This window comes from Rhipicephalus sanguineus, chromosome 3 (genome assembly GCF_013339695.2).
Source record: "Rhipicephalus sanguineus isolate Rsan-2018 chromosome 3, BIME_Rsan_1.4, whole genome shotgun sequence".
NCBI classification, from domain to species: Eukaryota; Metazoa; Arthropoda; class Arachnida; order Ixodida; family Ixodidae; genus Rhipicephalus; species Rhipicephalus sanguineus.
The window spans coordinates 186,669,511-186,684,771 of NC_051178.1; the positions used below are offsets into that span (position 1 = coordinate 186,669,511).

Consider the following 15,261-nt stretch of genomic DNA (forward strand, 5'->3'; position numbering starts at 1 on the left):
TGAAATGTTCGAGCACCGCAATTCAACGATTGCAGTTCTTCCGTTATAAGTCTATGAGCGATTGTATCGAATGCCTGCCTCAAGTCCAGTGCTGCGACGACGTTCTCGCCTCCAGTAGTTACATTCTGAAGCACTTCGTCCTTTATGCGTAGGGATATATCCTGCGTAGATAAATGTTGTCTAAACCCATACATGTTGTCAGAGAAGTAGTTCCCTTTTTCTATATAATCTGAAAGCCTGGTGTGCACCACCGTCTCAAAGAGTTTGCCAAGGCATGATGTCAAAGATATTGGTCGAAGATTATGAAGCGTTTTATCCTTTCCGGGTTTTGGAATAAGCAATATCGTGGCTTCCTTCCATTGGCTAGGTATCTCTCCCCCATCCCAGACTTTTTCATTAAAGTACTGGGTAATTTTTCTAAGTTGCTGATCACTCATATTTCGCAGCATCGCATTAGTTATGCCGTCCTCCCCCGGAGCCGAATGCCTTCTACGCGACATTGCAGCCGCGAAGACTTCCTGCTCACTTATAGGGGCATCTAGATCTTGATTCTCCGAGCCTCTATAATCGAGGTCCTGTATAGTTTCCCCGCCGCTGCCAATGTATTTGTCCCGAAGAATGCGTAACAATGCATCATCATCCCCTTTGAATTATCCAGCTAAAGTTCGCAACGTTCTAGTTGTAGTGGTTTTTGTGTTCATGGGGTCTAACATACTTTTTAGAATTGCCCACGTTTTAGCGGTAGAGAGCGTTCCCCGCAATGAATCGCAGAAGTTGACCCAGTTGCTAGCCTGAAGCTCTCGGGCATATTCATTCGCTTTTTCCGAGAGTTCTGCGATTTTGGCTTTTAGTTTTCTATTTAATCTTTGTCTTTTCCACCTTTTGATGATGCTACGCCGGCCTTCCCACAAGTGCATGAGATGTGGGTCTACTGCTGGAGTTCTGTCATTAATTTTGATGTGCTTGGTGTGTAAGCTGTACGCCTCCTTTGTATCTGCCACCCATTCTTCTAGCGTTTCTAGCGGCTGCTGTGCCACTGGATACTGCCTGTATGCCACCCAATCAGTTATCTTAGCAGTCCCAAACGTTCTTTTCAATTCGGGAGTAGAGGTAGAAAAACTGATTATAAAGTGATCACTCCCCATATTTTCATTAAGATTTTGCCAGGATCCTTCTGTAACATTGTAGGTAAAGGTGAGATCTGGATATGTGTCCATGCAAACACTATTACCAAGTCTAGTTTCGGCCTGGGGCATGGTCTCCAGTTGCAACTCGCATCTCTCTATTGCCTTCAATAGATCTGCGCCTTTCTTGGTGTTTTTTCGGTATCCCCAACTAGTATGGGGGGCGTTGAAATCGCCTGCGAAGACTAATCTATCCTTGTGTCCCATGTGACCAAGAGCCCACTCGAGCATCTCGAGAAAGTTGACTTGACGTTCTTTTGCGCGGGCTGTAAATATTAAGAATAAATGTTTTAGCTTTTCCCCTTTTATTGGTGTGGAGCTCAATCAGTTGATGCTCAGTTAGGCATTCGGAATTTCGGATGATAAACACTTCTCGCGATACCTTTATGCACCAATGTAGTTATCCTAGAGTATTTTAAGTTTTGGATGGTGTAATAATCCCTTAATTTTATTACGCCCTTGCCAATCTCCTGTAAACATATGACGTCTAGTTGTGTAATTCTAGCGTCTATGTACGATTGAAGCGCTGCCGCTCGCTTGTGGAACGAGCGGCAGTTCCAGTGCCATATCTCAACGGAGTCAGCGGTGCGAGTTGTATTACTGGCCATGGTTAATCACACTTTCGACATCGGTAGAGTCGGAGGCTACCCCATTTTTAATTTTACTAGCCATGGGCGCATCCGGATCGCTGCAAGCTCTTTTACGCGAGAGTTGTTGGGTATTCATTTGCTCGTTCACATAAGCCTTGTGGCTCTGTAGTTCCGCGTATAATTGTTGTTGAAAATTTTGTAGGCCCTGCATCTGTTGAACTAGGTGGGTCATCGTTTTTGCAATGCTGTCCAACGTGACGGGCTGAGTGGACACTTTATCTGTGGCATTAGTTTTGACTATCGCGCCCCCGGAGTTTTGTTCGGAAATAAACTGCTCGAGGTTTGGAATTATCTTCCCTCTGATAGCGCGCACCGCATCAATCTTCTCCGCCTCTAAGGGAGCAACCGTGTACCGTCCATCCTCTGACTGGTAGCCAACTCTCGCGTAATGTCCTATGCATGGGGCATTGAATTAAACAAAAAGCCGGCAGATCCCACGCATTGTGGGAATCGATGTAATGCGAAGCAGCCAGCAAAGAGCTGCATACATCGTCTTGTATGCTGTTGAGGAAAATGCGTGTCATGGTTTTCATGTTAACTCCTATTATTTATGTTCGTCACACAGTAACGTCGCAAGATATCAATTTTGGTGTATATCAAGCTAGCGAAACGGCCGCCAGCGCACCATGAGTGCGGCACGTAAGTCATGCTGTACATGACATGCGTGTCATGATTTTCATGTTAACTCGTGTTTTTATGATCGTCACACAGTCATGTCACGCAATACCAATTTCAGGGTAGATCAAGCTAGCGAAACGGCCGCCAGCGCTCCATGAGCGTGGCACGTAAGTCATGCTGTACATGACATGCGTGTCATGATTTTCATGTTAACTCGTGTTATTTATGTTCGGTACACAGGCACGTCGCAAGATACCAATTTTGGTGCATATAAATATAGCGAAACGGCCGCCAGCGCTCCATGAGCGTGGCACGTAAGTCATGCTGTACATGGCATGCGTGTCATGATTTTCATGTTAACTCGTGTTATTTATGTTCGTCACACAGTAACGTCGCAAGATACCAGTTGTGGTGTATATCAAGCTAGCGAAACGGCCGCCAGCGCCCCATGAGCTTGGCATGTAAATCATGCTGTACATGACATGCGTGTCATGATTTTCGTGTTATGACTTGCCATTTATGTTCGTCATACAGTCATGTTACGCCATACCAATTTTGGTGTACATTCGATTAACCAAGCGACCAGGAGAACACAAAGTCGTATCCGGATAGATAGATAGATAGATAGATAGATAGATAGATAGATAGATAGATAGATAGATAGATAGATAGATAGATAGATAGATAGATAGATAGATAGATAGATAGATAGATAGATAGATAGATAGATAGATAGATAGATACGCTCAAAGTCGCAGAAGTTCGCTAAGAAATGCTTCGCATTTAATAGAAAATAGCGGAGCATGCAGAACTGCAGTATTGTATGTGCCCCACAGATGAGGATGAAATGAGCGCGTCTTGATCTGATCCTTTTGAGGCAATTCTCGTACCCCAGCGGCACCTGACTTTATGGGATGCACGAGGAGCGGCTGTCGTTGCGCCTCTCACAAGGCTCTGGTCGAAAATGAAGTTAGTCCGTGTTGCTGCATCGCCATTGGAACACCGAATTAGGGAGATCGGCATGGAGGCAATATATGCATCGATGTCTGAACTCTTTTATTTCAATCCGCTAAGACATCTACCTTCTGGACAAAGTATATAGTTATCGCCTCTGAAGTATGTGAAACAAGATAATGCAGTGAGAGTTTGCAGACGACAGGGAAAGGAAGTACTGCGAGGGTACAGCAGTAAACCCTTAAGGGGGTTTTACCGTGTCTACAACACATTTACACCCTAGGAGAAAGGCATTTGCACGAATCAAAATACCCATATCATGGGGGAGAGGAGGGGGGGCGGTCGTCTAAACACTCTTATCACTAAAAAATAAAGACTGCCAGTCAGGAAACTCAGACATCCAATTACAAATTACATCAGCATATAAGGCGCACATACGCGCCCATATTGTGAAATGCCGCATGGACACTCGCGCTCCAGAGCCTTACACCGACCATATGGTATATATAGCCATGATATCTTGAGCCGCCGTTCAGTGCCGGTGAGGATATTGCTGTTCCACATAATTAAATAATGAACATTCACGGAATAGGCGTAAATTTATGGTGTGCTTGTAGATAGTGCTAGAAGAGACAGATCTGTTAATCTAAAGTCACCTAATGTTCGACTTCTTTTTAATCAGCGAGTTCCGAATATCAGCTGGGACTCTGTCCTTTGGGCCACAGGTGCTTCGATAACGCATGAAAGCCTGAGCTCCTAAAGGGTGTTTTATGTAATACATTAACCCTTACGTAAACCAAAAAACTATTTGGGGAAGGAAAACAAGCTTACACCCCCATTTTTTCAAATTCTTGTCAGGCTAAATCCTTGCATGAAATCGCTTTAAGGGTGCAAAGCGCTTTACAGTGTATTAGTGCGCAATTTCCGTGTAAATCCGCCCACTAAAATATGCCAGCAACCAAAAACGCGAGCTTAAAGGCTTCTTTATGATCATACTCACGTGTTAAGACAGGGGATGCTGTTGATCGGGTGTGCCGAGCGTTCCGTAGATAGAAAAGAGGTGTTCCTCGGAAGTGGCCTCATGAGAACTATGATCGTCTGAGCCAGAACCTTACAGGTAGATGTAACTTGCCGTCGGTGTAAGGGTGAGGCTCTCTTATCTCGGGTTATTTCACTTTGTGCTCTAATCTTGTCGCTGCCCGTAAAGAGGCGTCTTCATAGGGCTCGTCCTCGACTTCTGCGAGGCGAAGGACGGTACTTAAAGCAAGTCGCCCGACGCTTTAGCTGGAGAGTGAGAGAAGGAGAAAAAAATTCCGCTGGATAGAACGGTTCGTTTTCATGTCTCTGCAACAGCTATCCCCGATAAGAGAAAGAAAAAGCGATAAAAAGATGGTTATGGGGGTAAACAGTGGTCGCTCGACATCGAGGTTATCGTGATCGTTATTTCAGTGACTCTTGAAGGCAGCAGCTTCTGGGCGAATTGTTATATCTTTGTTAATGTCCCTGTGTTACGTATGCAGGGAACCAGTCACACAAACGTCTGCACTTACTCTGAGCGACCCGGCTCCTTTATCAGGCACCGAAATTTCAGCGCGCGGACATCCTAAGAGCATTCGGCTTTCCCGCGCTGCCGCCACAGGAAAGCGATCTTACGACCGCGAGTCCAAGAGCAGAAAAGGCGCAAAGGGATCACCGTGCTACCAGTGCATTTTAAAATGTTGCAGATGCCAGTATAGAGGAATCTACCAGCCATAGCTCATCACTTCTTTCCCAGTCACTAGGAGAGCGTGATACGGGATAACGGGATACTTAATACGTGATACGCGACACGCTAGGACGACAGAGGACACGCCTTTTACTACTGCGTTGTAATGCAAAACTTCGCTGCAAGTATTATGGCGATTATGCTAGTTGCGCAACCAAGATTTATGGAATTGGGGGGGAGAGGTAAATTTTGTTATTATAATGGATGAGGGGGGTGGGGGGGAGCAGGTACTCTGCATAATATAACATTTCTTTGCTTCGGCTGGAGGAATCCACCAGCAAATAAAATGCCAAATAGTAATAGCGTGCGGATCATTCCACACCAAACCTCCCAGCCATTCTGCTGACCATCTCAATTCTATTCGAAAAAAACAATGCTGATTTGTTGCATTGAAAACAGTGAATTACTAGAATATCTCGGAGAGAAAAAGATTTTTTGTCACGTGCGAGCCTTCCGAATTTCGCAGAATGTCGTCTGACTGTTGTTTGTCAGCAAATTTATTCTGAGAGGATAGTTTCTTGTTTCAATACCAAATTTGATTTACATATTAAGCAAAGGTGTTTGTGTAAGGCGTTTGAAAGAAACTTAATAATATTACTGGAAATTTTTTGCCATATACGCCTCTAGAAGTTTCGCCAAAACGTCCTACGTTTCCATTTCCTCCCTCGTAATATTTTGCTATCTTTGAATATCTGAGTAATGAATATTTAATCTACGGAACGGATATCTTGCTTTTTCTTTGTGGTCGTGTCGTATCACTTTTTCATAAGTATATGGTGCCAAGTTAGAGATAGGAAACATGTTGCCACCTCTTGGTTCGTGACTTGTCATTCGAATATCCCGCGCGAAATGATCTTTGAGTGGCGGTATAGTGCCTATAGGCACTATAGTGGCGGCGCGTGTTGTGGCTGCTGATAGCTGATCGTTCCCTCTCCTTCCGGCAGGTGGCACAAGCCACCTTCAGATTCGAGATTAACAAGCTGCTGCGGCTAAATTCCTGGCTATGCTAAAGTTCAACCTCTCAAATACCCGCTGTCTTCGTTAAGTGTGTGCGTCATGGTGTTACTTCCACGGGTGCTTCCTCCTCCCTTTTTTATCCGCGTGTTTGCATGCTTGAATGCTGCTTGTGGGTGATCTCGAAGGCCAATGTGTTTTGCGAATCAGCCACGAGAAAGCGCGACATTCAGCGCAATGGAAAAGCATATATAAGGCTCTGCGTAATAGTATGCGTTGACCCGGTTGACCTTTCTGCACACTTAGCACACACTTTTTTTTTTGCTTGGCTTTATCCGCGGTCTAGCGTCTCTTTGTAGTTGCTAGTATAAACACGAAATTTACCTACATGCACTGGTTCTACCGTCACGAGAGGGCAGCAGCATATCGCGCTCATCATATGTCCACGAGGTTTTGTCATACCTCGCGGCGTCTGCTTTCAGTGTTCATTAAGGGTTTAAACTACATGTAACGCGACTCTACAATCACTGGAGGCGCATTGGTGTGTCGCTAGAAGCAGTTTGACCGTTTCATGTTGTCGTTTTGATCAGTATTTGGCGTGCTCGTGCGGGCGCGAACTGTGTTGACGGAACTACGGTCCCTACGGCACCACCTCTGGGGATATTTCAACCACCTTGTTAACGCCACCTCCCACTTAGAGAAACAATAAAATACAAAACTCGTGATTTCCAGTAATTCAATAACCTTTACGATGTCATTAATTGAGTAATATTAGTGTAGACTGACAAATACGTGATCAAGAGGTGTTGTTTTGAATGTTTCGAATGTCTCGAATGCTGTTGGAGTGTAACTAGGTGCTTTCTAGGTGCCAACGCTCCCTAGAAACAAGGTAAGCCGCAACGTGCTCCACGGCGGAGCCGGGCGCGCGGATAGGAATGTTGTCAGTCCGGCTAGTACGCCAGCGTGAGAGAGCGCAGCAAAATTAAACGAAAAGCAAAAAAGGCAGCGCTTCTTTGGCGGCTTGTTTTTTTGTGCTATCCGCCTCGGCCCCAAAGAGCTTCCCTGAAACGTCGCTGAATGTGACGGGCCTCACGAGTCGTTGGTGCCGATCGCTTTGGTGCTGCTGGTTCGTCTACGTGGTGTCGGCGTCGGCTTTCGGTGTTGTGTGCGCGCGTGACAGCATCCCTGACACCACCACCTACGGGATAGACCTCGGTGGTCGGCGTCTCGCACACCATGGATTAGACGCGGCTTCGTGAGTTTTCCGGGCGCAGGACAGGACCTTCCAAATGGAGTACGTCAACGGTGCTGTGGCGGCCGCCGATGGTGGTGGTTTCAGCCAGATCGGAATGAAGGCGCGTTCGCCCGAGGGACACGCGGCTCGGGCCATGCAAATCAAAGGTTCGTAATGCATCCTTGTTGCTCACTTAGCGCGGCTTTCTTGTAGTTGTTTGTTGTCCGTCCCGCCGCAGCTGTCGTTCCCGTGGTTACTTGTTCGCGTCTTCGGCATTACCGGCCGCGGAGCGCCTGAACATTCCTTTGGCTTAACATTCGAAAACTCGGCACAGTTTACTAGACGTTCTCGAGAAAGCGGGTTATAACCGGCGTGGCTTTGCTCAAGAAAAACAGCCGGTGGAACTCAATGACAGGAATACAGTGAAAAACGTTACCTTTCTCTTGACGTGTTTTGAACAATGCGTTGACTCATTGACGACGTTTTAAAAGTCGATTTAAGTGCAACTTGCCCGTGCGGGGAAAAAAAAAAAAGTCGCGAGCTCTCGTACGAACCTGCTGTTCCACTCACCTTTGTACTTTGTAACTTTGAATTATTTACGTGTGTGCCGCCTAGATTAACGCATTAGTTATATACGCCCAAATGTAAGGTGCATCTTTAACTTAATCGATGAAAACGCGAAATCTGCTCATCTGCGTAGTTATCGTTAATATAAACTTGGCATCCGCAATTTAAATATGTTGCTGGAACATTGCCTAGGCATATAAGACCAATAAACACGCCCCCTTTACGCATGACAAGGAAGGTCTCCGTTCAATCTTGCAGACTTTTGAAATATGCTAGCTAATTCCCCGCAATGTTATTTCCCTTGTGGACAGAAAAGTGAACGAGGCACGAAACATTGTCTTTTATTAAACTCTGCCTTGGTTAAAATTCAAGTGTCCGTGGCGTAAAACGAAAGAAAAGTGTGTTTATGATAGCGCACGTGTCTTGCTTTATTGCTTGATGTCGTGTCAGACCGCGCTTGTACTTTTAAATGTGAGATATTGGTGGCCAAGCACAACCCGCAGTGCGTGTTACTTGTGCCCTTTAGTCGCACATGGCGCGGTTAACCAATTAGAGTGCGTCCCGTACTAACCTCGTTATAATGAATTCGTTTATAGTGAGTTAACGGCTATAGCGAAGATAAGCGCCGGTCACATTATCCGGAAATATACATAGTTCTTTCTGTCTTTCTTTATTTTTTTCTCTGAGACAGTGAATGTGACTACGTTAACCGGATAAATATGCGAAAAAGATGCATTAATTTTGCACATCCGCGGAATGACGTGTATAGCTTTGCCATCAATATCACCATTTTAGCTTAGAACGACAGAAAGTTGAAGTTGTGGGTGCGGATCAGCGCGTAGCCAGAAACTTCTTTCGGTGGGTGTGTGTGTGTGTGTGTAGGGGGGGGGGGTTCAATTACCCTTTATGTATGTTGGTGCGTACGTCTGTTGCGTGCGTGCATGTATAAACATGCAAAATAGAAAAATTCGGGGAGGGGGTGGGTTAAATCCACCGCCCCCCATGTATAGCTACGCCAATGGTACGGATTCATAATGAAAAATCAAGACAACACAAAAATGCCGCCCGCTTATCTTTTATCGTGAGCCCTTTTAGCATACCGAATTGCGTCAAGCTATACAGTTCATGCGTGCACTGCCTTGAATTTTTAGGTGTTGGCGCGGTGGTAAACGGTGCGCATGTGAAACGGTGGCAGCATTCAACGCGTGTACCGATAGCAACCCATCTTTTCCTTTGAGCCTTGTTGCAGGCATCGCTTCAGCTCTTCGTGTGACTAGAGGTGCATGAAACGAATGAGGTAATAATTGTTATAGACGATTTTCGTGGGCTCGACGCAGTTGTGACATGGCCACACGCAAACGTTATTCAAGCTGCTTTATTTATACTTCAGTGCCAACGATAAAGAGAACGTTTACACTAACTTACCCAAAATCAACCGACTCAAACCGACTATCCTCTTAGATTCTTTTTAGTCGCATAGCTTCAGCAATGCAAAAAGGTGGAGCTACGGTTATAGCGAAAAAAAAAGACTGATGAATTTTTGTTTCTTGGTATCGACGGTTTCACTGTAACGAGGTGTCAGGCACGTACTTCATGAAATCTCGATACGGCAACGATATATTACTTTCTTTCCCGTTTCATTTGTTGTTTCTTTTGACACCGCTTATCAACCCCGCTGACATATCAAGGCTGTACGCCTGACTCACCTGCAGTAGTCCAGACAATCGCTCATTGACGTGCTCGGTATGACATTCTGCTCATATGTTTCTTTTGTTTTCTTTTTTTTTTGTACGCCCATATTTCGTCGGTGCATAGCAAATTAGCTGGACTGAAATAATTCGACCTTTTATATTGTGCGCCCCTATAAAGGTACCTTACCTTTCTGATTTAGTTTAATACAGCGAACCGACACGGCGCTATATGAGTGATGGACGTTCGCTTTTTGAATAAGGTTAACGCGAAGTCAACCCTGTGTGTGTTGCTGAGAATCGTGCATCCATCTTAACGGCAGTATAATTTGGAAAATTACATATTTTCAGCAACCTCGGTTCCAGTGTGAAAAAGTTAACGCTTCCTCGAACACAAAGAAAATTGCTCAATTATTTGTTCCTTACGTAAGACGTTTCGCATAGTCCACGAGTGGTCAAAGGGTCACTGCTGGCTATGCTTGGTCACGCGCTCTCGTTTTGCTGGGAGTTATTCCGGGCACCTTTAAAGGGGCACTATAGTGAAACGGTAAATTAACTTAGACGGATAAATCATACTCTGAAAACGCTAGTGTTCTTAATTTAACCACCATAGGTTTATTAATATATGAGGAAATCAATGTCTCACTTTTAAATTTGCCGCCGAAATCTCCAGTGTTTCCGTCACGGATATCAAAGTGTTGATACCCATGACGTGTTGAACTTCGGCCACATTGGCTGAATTTGTGAATTGTGGTTTTTAATTTCGGCCACATTGGCTGAACGACATTTCTGAAACTTCGTATGTTGTCTCTGGCTGCCTCAGAAGACAATGTACTTCATTTTTACCGATGAAAAACTATGTAGCTCCAGGTCCAGTAGATTTCGTCAAATCTATGACGCCATGACGATTGGTGAGGGGACTTCAAGGTGGCGTTGCCAACCGCATTTTCTTTTTTGCCAACCGCGTTTTCTTACCAAGCGTCTTCTCGCGGCAAGCGTGGTGATTTTGGTGCTATGAAGAGTAATTTACTAATACGAGAAAGATCGTTTTCCTCTTTAGTGTCCCTTTAAATTTCGCCTTTCTAATGGGCTTGCATCTTGAGCGATTAGCTCAAGATTATCTAGTTAACCAATTATCCAGTTAACGAGATGGTGCACTCGATAACGCAGAGGAACTGTGTCTGAAAAAAAAGGTGCTACTGATGGCAAAGCGAGTCAGCTCTCGCGCGACTCAATTCAGTAGCCGTTCTGCGAAATCAGAAAGGACAAACAGTCAACAGGTAGCCAATGACCTGCTATCACTGAATGCCGATGACAGCGGAATCCCAATGCTTGAAACACGCGTGCTTCGCAGCGGCTCTTGAACTCTTGCGGCTCATTGAATTATGTATATACCTGACCAACTACGATATATATGCGTCGAATGCGGCCCAGCGAGTCGTTGTCAGGTGTTTGATCCGTGGTTTCACTTTTGCATCCTGTGCTTGTCGCTAGCAATTCAGACGCTTCTCAGCTCCCCTCTGAGTGATTCAGCGGAGGTTTTAGGAATTAGTTAGTTCTAAATGAGTTGCTCTACCGAAGGCACGACAAAAAAAGATGTCCGACAGGTGTCATAGACAGCCGGCATGCATGTGCGCACGTTTTCAATTTGAGTATGGTTGAAAATACCGTGCATGTCGCGACGAGAGAATTTGTCATGGGCACCAAGTGTATGTATGATATGTCGCTCGCTCTTCATTAATTCTACGTGCCATCTTATAAATCCAATCTCCTACCCTACAAAACAGCGGAAATGCCGTGGGTTTATTAATTGTTCCGATTTATCATAAATTGTTCTTTTCAAAAGCTTTCAAGAAGGTCTCCTCCACGACATAGAAAAACCTGAGTTCGCCCGTTGTCTCACCTGTAAATGTCACCATGAGGCTTATTCGCTCATTTTATATTTGTTTTTATTTTATTTTTTATCCACCCTCGATTATCTGGAACCCCTTAGCCCTCTAACACCTTCCTATGCAGAGCAGCATGTCAGCGGCCTTATATAAGCACGCCGGCAAAACTCTCTGCCTTCCAATAAATAACTTCTCTCTCTCTCTCTCTCTTTCTCACCGAGTATACTTCTGTGCTACTATTGCTTCTTTGAGTCTTGCCACCAGAGCTCTGTTGCACTCTTGAAGGAATACTGGGTTCGACGACCCCCTGTGAATGCGTGGTGAATGTTGTTATGGGTGCGTGCGCATTACATGTTAATTAACTCTCTTCATTCTCCTATCCTTTTCTCGCTTCCTCCTCCCTCAGTGTAGGGTAGCAAACCGGGCGCAGCGCGTCCAACGTCTTCGCATTTTTTTTCACAGTCTCTTAAAAATGCAGCGTTTCCAGTGACACAGCCTGTGCAATTTCACGTTATGCGCATGCGAATTCCGCTCACGTCTGAAGCGCACGTATACACATAGGCGTGGGTTCTCCTCCAGGGGGGGGGGGGGGTCGTCGCACGACCCCCCCCCTTCCAATTATGTCAATGTATGGCGCTGACATTGCGCCCCCTCCCCCTCCTCGAGTCGCAGCGCCCCTCCCTATTATGTCAATGTGTGGGGCTTGCTGCGCCCCCCCTCTATAGGTGAATAGGGAGGGGGCGCCCCCCCGCCCCCCCCCCCCCCCCCCCGCGCGCTCGCTTATGCGTATACAGGCACAGATATATGATAAGAGTGCGATGGTCGAGCCCATGTTGTGACATCCACATCGTGATGAAGATAACTCGGCCGCGCCGCTTACGCGCATTCCACCACGCGTGAGGAGGAAGCACAACGGAAGGAAATGACAATGCGTGGGCGAAAGTGCAAATGGCGGCTCACCAGGGGCGTAGCCAAGGGGGGGGTTGGGGGGTTCAACCCCCCCCCCCCCCGAAATTTTTCAGTTTTGCTTGCGTATATAGGCATGCACACACACAAACACACGCACGAACATACATAAAGTATGGTTGAACCCCCCCCCCCCGAAAAAAATTTCTGGCTACGCCCCTGCGGCTCACGTATGTACTACTATACTTATACACGTGGGTCGTATTACCTGCAACGTACTATAGTGCGGCATACTGTAGCTGGTGTTATGGCAGAGACAAATTAGTAAAGGACTGCATCGAAGATCGCGACGTTATCTTTTTCTACAACGCCTGGCCGCGGTAGTAATCCAAAACTATTGGGTAATCACCAGTATTTTAATAAAATCAAAATCTAGACATTGTCCAACAAAAAGTCGTTAGGAAACGTATCGCTTTGCTGTTTTAGAGGTGGGTCGTCATAAACATGGCTATTAATTAATTAATTATATTTGACGCCATAATAATAGCACGACTTCGGCGGGTCATTAAAGTTGCGTCTTGGAGGTGAGTAACGTGGTAGACGACCAGCGGGAAGAACTTGACCAATGATGTCGATACACTGAGTTGTCATACATATGTTTTACGAAATGTTACACTAAAGTATCGCAGTGTCTAACAGTGCAAAGTTCAAAGCATTACTATCTCTTAAAACTTGACGTGCTATCGGCGATGCACTGCGCCTTATCTACGAACAATCGACGAGAGAGAGAGAGAGAGAGAGAGAGAGAGAAATAACCTTATTTATAAAGTCCAGCGAACTTGACTTGGGGTAGGCCTCACCCCCAGCCTAGGCATCGGCCGCGAGCCCTTGGGCTCGGGCGGCTTTCGCTGGCCGGCACAGAGTTGTTCTTCTATTGCGTAGCTGAGCAGAGCCTCGTCTCAGCGCGCCTTGCGATTCGATACTGCCTCCTCATGGTTTCTGTGTGCTTTGTCGTGTAAGCTCGAGCGCTCGAGCACTCCCATAGTATGTGGCCCAGTGTTGCCCTCGCATCGCACATCTTACCTTTGTCTGTCAAATAGAGATCAGGGTAACAGAGACGAAAGATAACTGGGTTTGGGTAAGTGTGTGTTTGCAGCTGCCGCCACGCAACTGCCTGCTTTTTATTTAATCTGTTGTGTGGCGGTGGGTATTTGCGTCTACCTAGTTTGTAGTGCTGCGTTATTTCATTGTAGCTAGTCATACGTTGCTCCCACTCCCAGGCCTGAAAATTAGGCCACCTGTCCTGAAAAGTTGTATACCAATCGCGTTTTTATTTCGCTTCGGGTATATATTTCAGAGAAATATGAACATCGTGCATAGAAATCACGCTTAATTCCGTATCTCCAATTATAACTTTTATTCAGTTATATTTCAAGGCGTCAGGCAACATTTTTTTCCCTCTCTTGGCTTTTCCAGAGAATTACAGGCTTCCGTACGTTCGAGCCACACGTGTCATACGTCATGCGTTCAGACACGCGGATCACGTGGTCCGTTTATCGTATGATATTAACGCGATAGCTTTAGAGAGCTCGTGTCGTAGAAATTCCGGTGTCGGTGTCGGCACCGTTGGTTGTGAGCGAAAAATCGAGAAAGAAGCAAATAAAATAAAGAATAAAATCTTCGGTCACATTGAAGATCGAACCCGGGCCGTTCACGTGGCAAGCAGGTGTCCTACCACAAAGCCACGATGTTACTTGCAGCTGCTTCAGAAAAAAACACTACATAAATGTCATGTAGTGAAGGAGTCTCCTTAACGCATTTTGTTCGGCAGGTGTCACGACAAAAACGAGCCCACTCGGCGATTTGTAGGCGCATTGGCGAGACCATCAAACTACGTCGAAAAAGGCCGGGATAGTGCAGCCATCGCCGCTAAAAACACACACGAACTTTCAAACAGCTCTAAAAATGGACAACTATGTCTGTCTAGCGGAAAACATATCAAGCGAACGATGTCTTTCTAGAGGAGGCGTTGATCAAGCAAACAGCAAACGCTAGATAATGTGCTGCCATCTGTGAGGCATTGTGAGAAATATGTCTCGACTCTTTATGGCCTCCGAGATGGCAAGCGCCTGGCGTACATCTTAGAGGCCATGCGATTCTTGTTTTAGATCGAAAACCTCTACCATTTGCGCGCGCGCGCTCACATGTGTATCTGTGTGCGTGTGTGTGTAACAATACAGATTAATAAGTATGCACTTAGTGGTTGAAGTGCGCACTAGGCGCCGGATTTCGCTATCGCGTTCAACTCTTAAAGGCGAAGCTTAAGGGTCCTCCAATTTTTGGTACACGCATAAAAACGTTTGTAGAGAGAGATAGCGCGGTCATTAACGAAAGACTCCTGATGACGTAAATGCCACGCACTTTTATCAGAAAGACAGGACATCTTCTATGCTATTATTATCTATTTCATCACTTGCAACAGCCTATACAAGCAAGAATGTGCAGTGCCGCGAAATCGGAATGCGATAAGCGACTCGCATGACGGCCGGTGCCTTTAATTCAGGGCTGGGCGGTATCGAAGATACACGTGTCCTAAATATTTATATTTGCGTCTGAGATAGTTATGTGTTTTAGATATGAAAGCCTTGGTCCTGCATTGTAACTGCTTTGATCCTCACACGATCACCGAGCGTTCGCCGGTGGGGGAAAAAAAAAGTGCCGTGTGCCATGCGAGCCGATAATCGTTTTTTCAATGTGTGAGTAAATCGTGGCCCAATGTAAACACTCGCGAAAAAAAAAAAAGAATCTGCTAGAGGAAAACGAAACGCTATTGTATGTTGAGGACAACTTTG

General features: G+C 45.7%; 1 protein-coding gene across 1 annotated transcript in view; it reads left to right on the top strand.

Annotated features, from left to right (window-relative positions):
- Nucleotides 1–7,085: 7,085 nt before the first annotated feature.
- LOC119386187 (filamin-C) overlaps nt 7,086–15,261 on the top strand; it is a 179,896-nt gene continuing 171,720 nt past the window's right edge. Inside the window, 1 exon segment of the mRNA XM_049414247.1 lies at nt 7,086–7,526. Coding sequence (XP_049270204.1) covers nt 7,415–7,526 — 112 coding nt within the window. The 5' untranslated portion in view covers nt 7,086–7,414.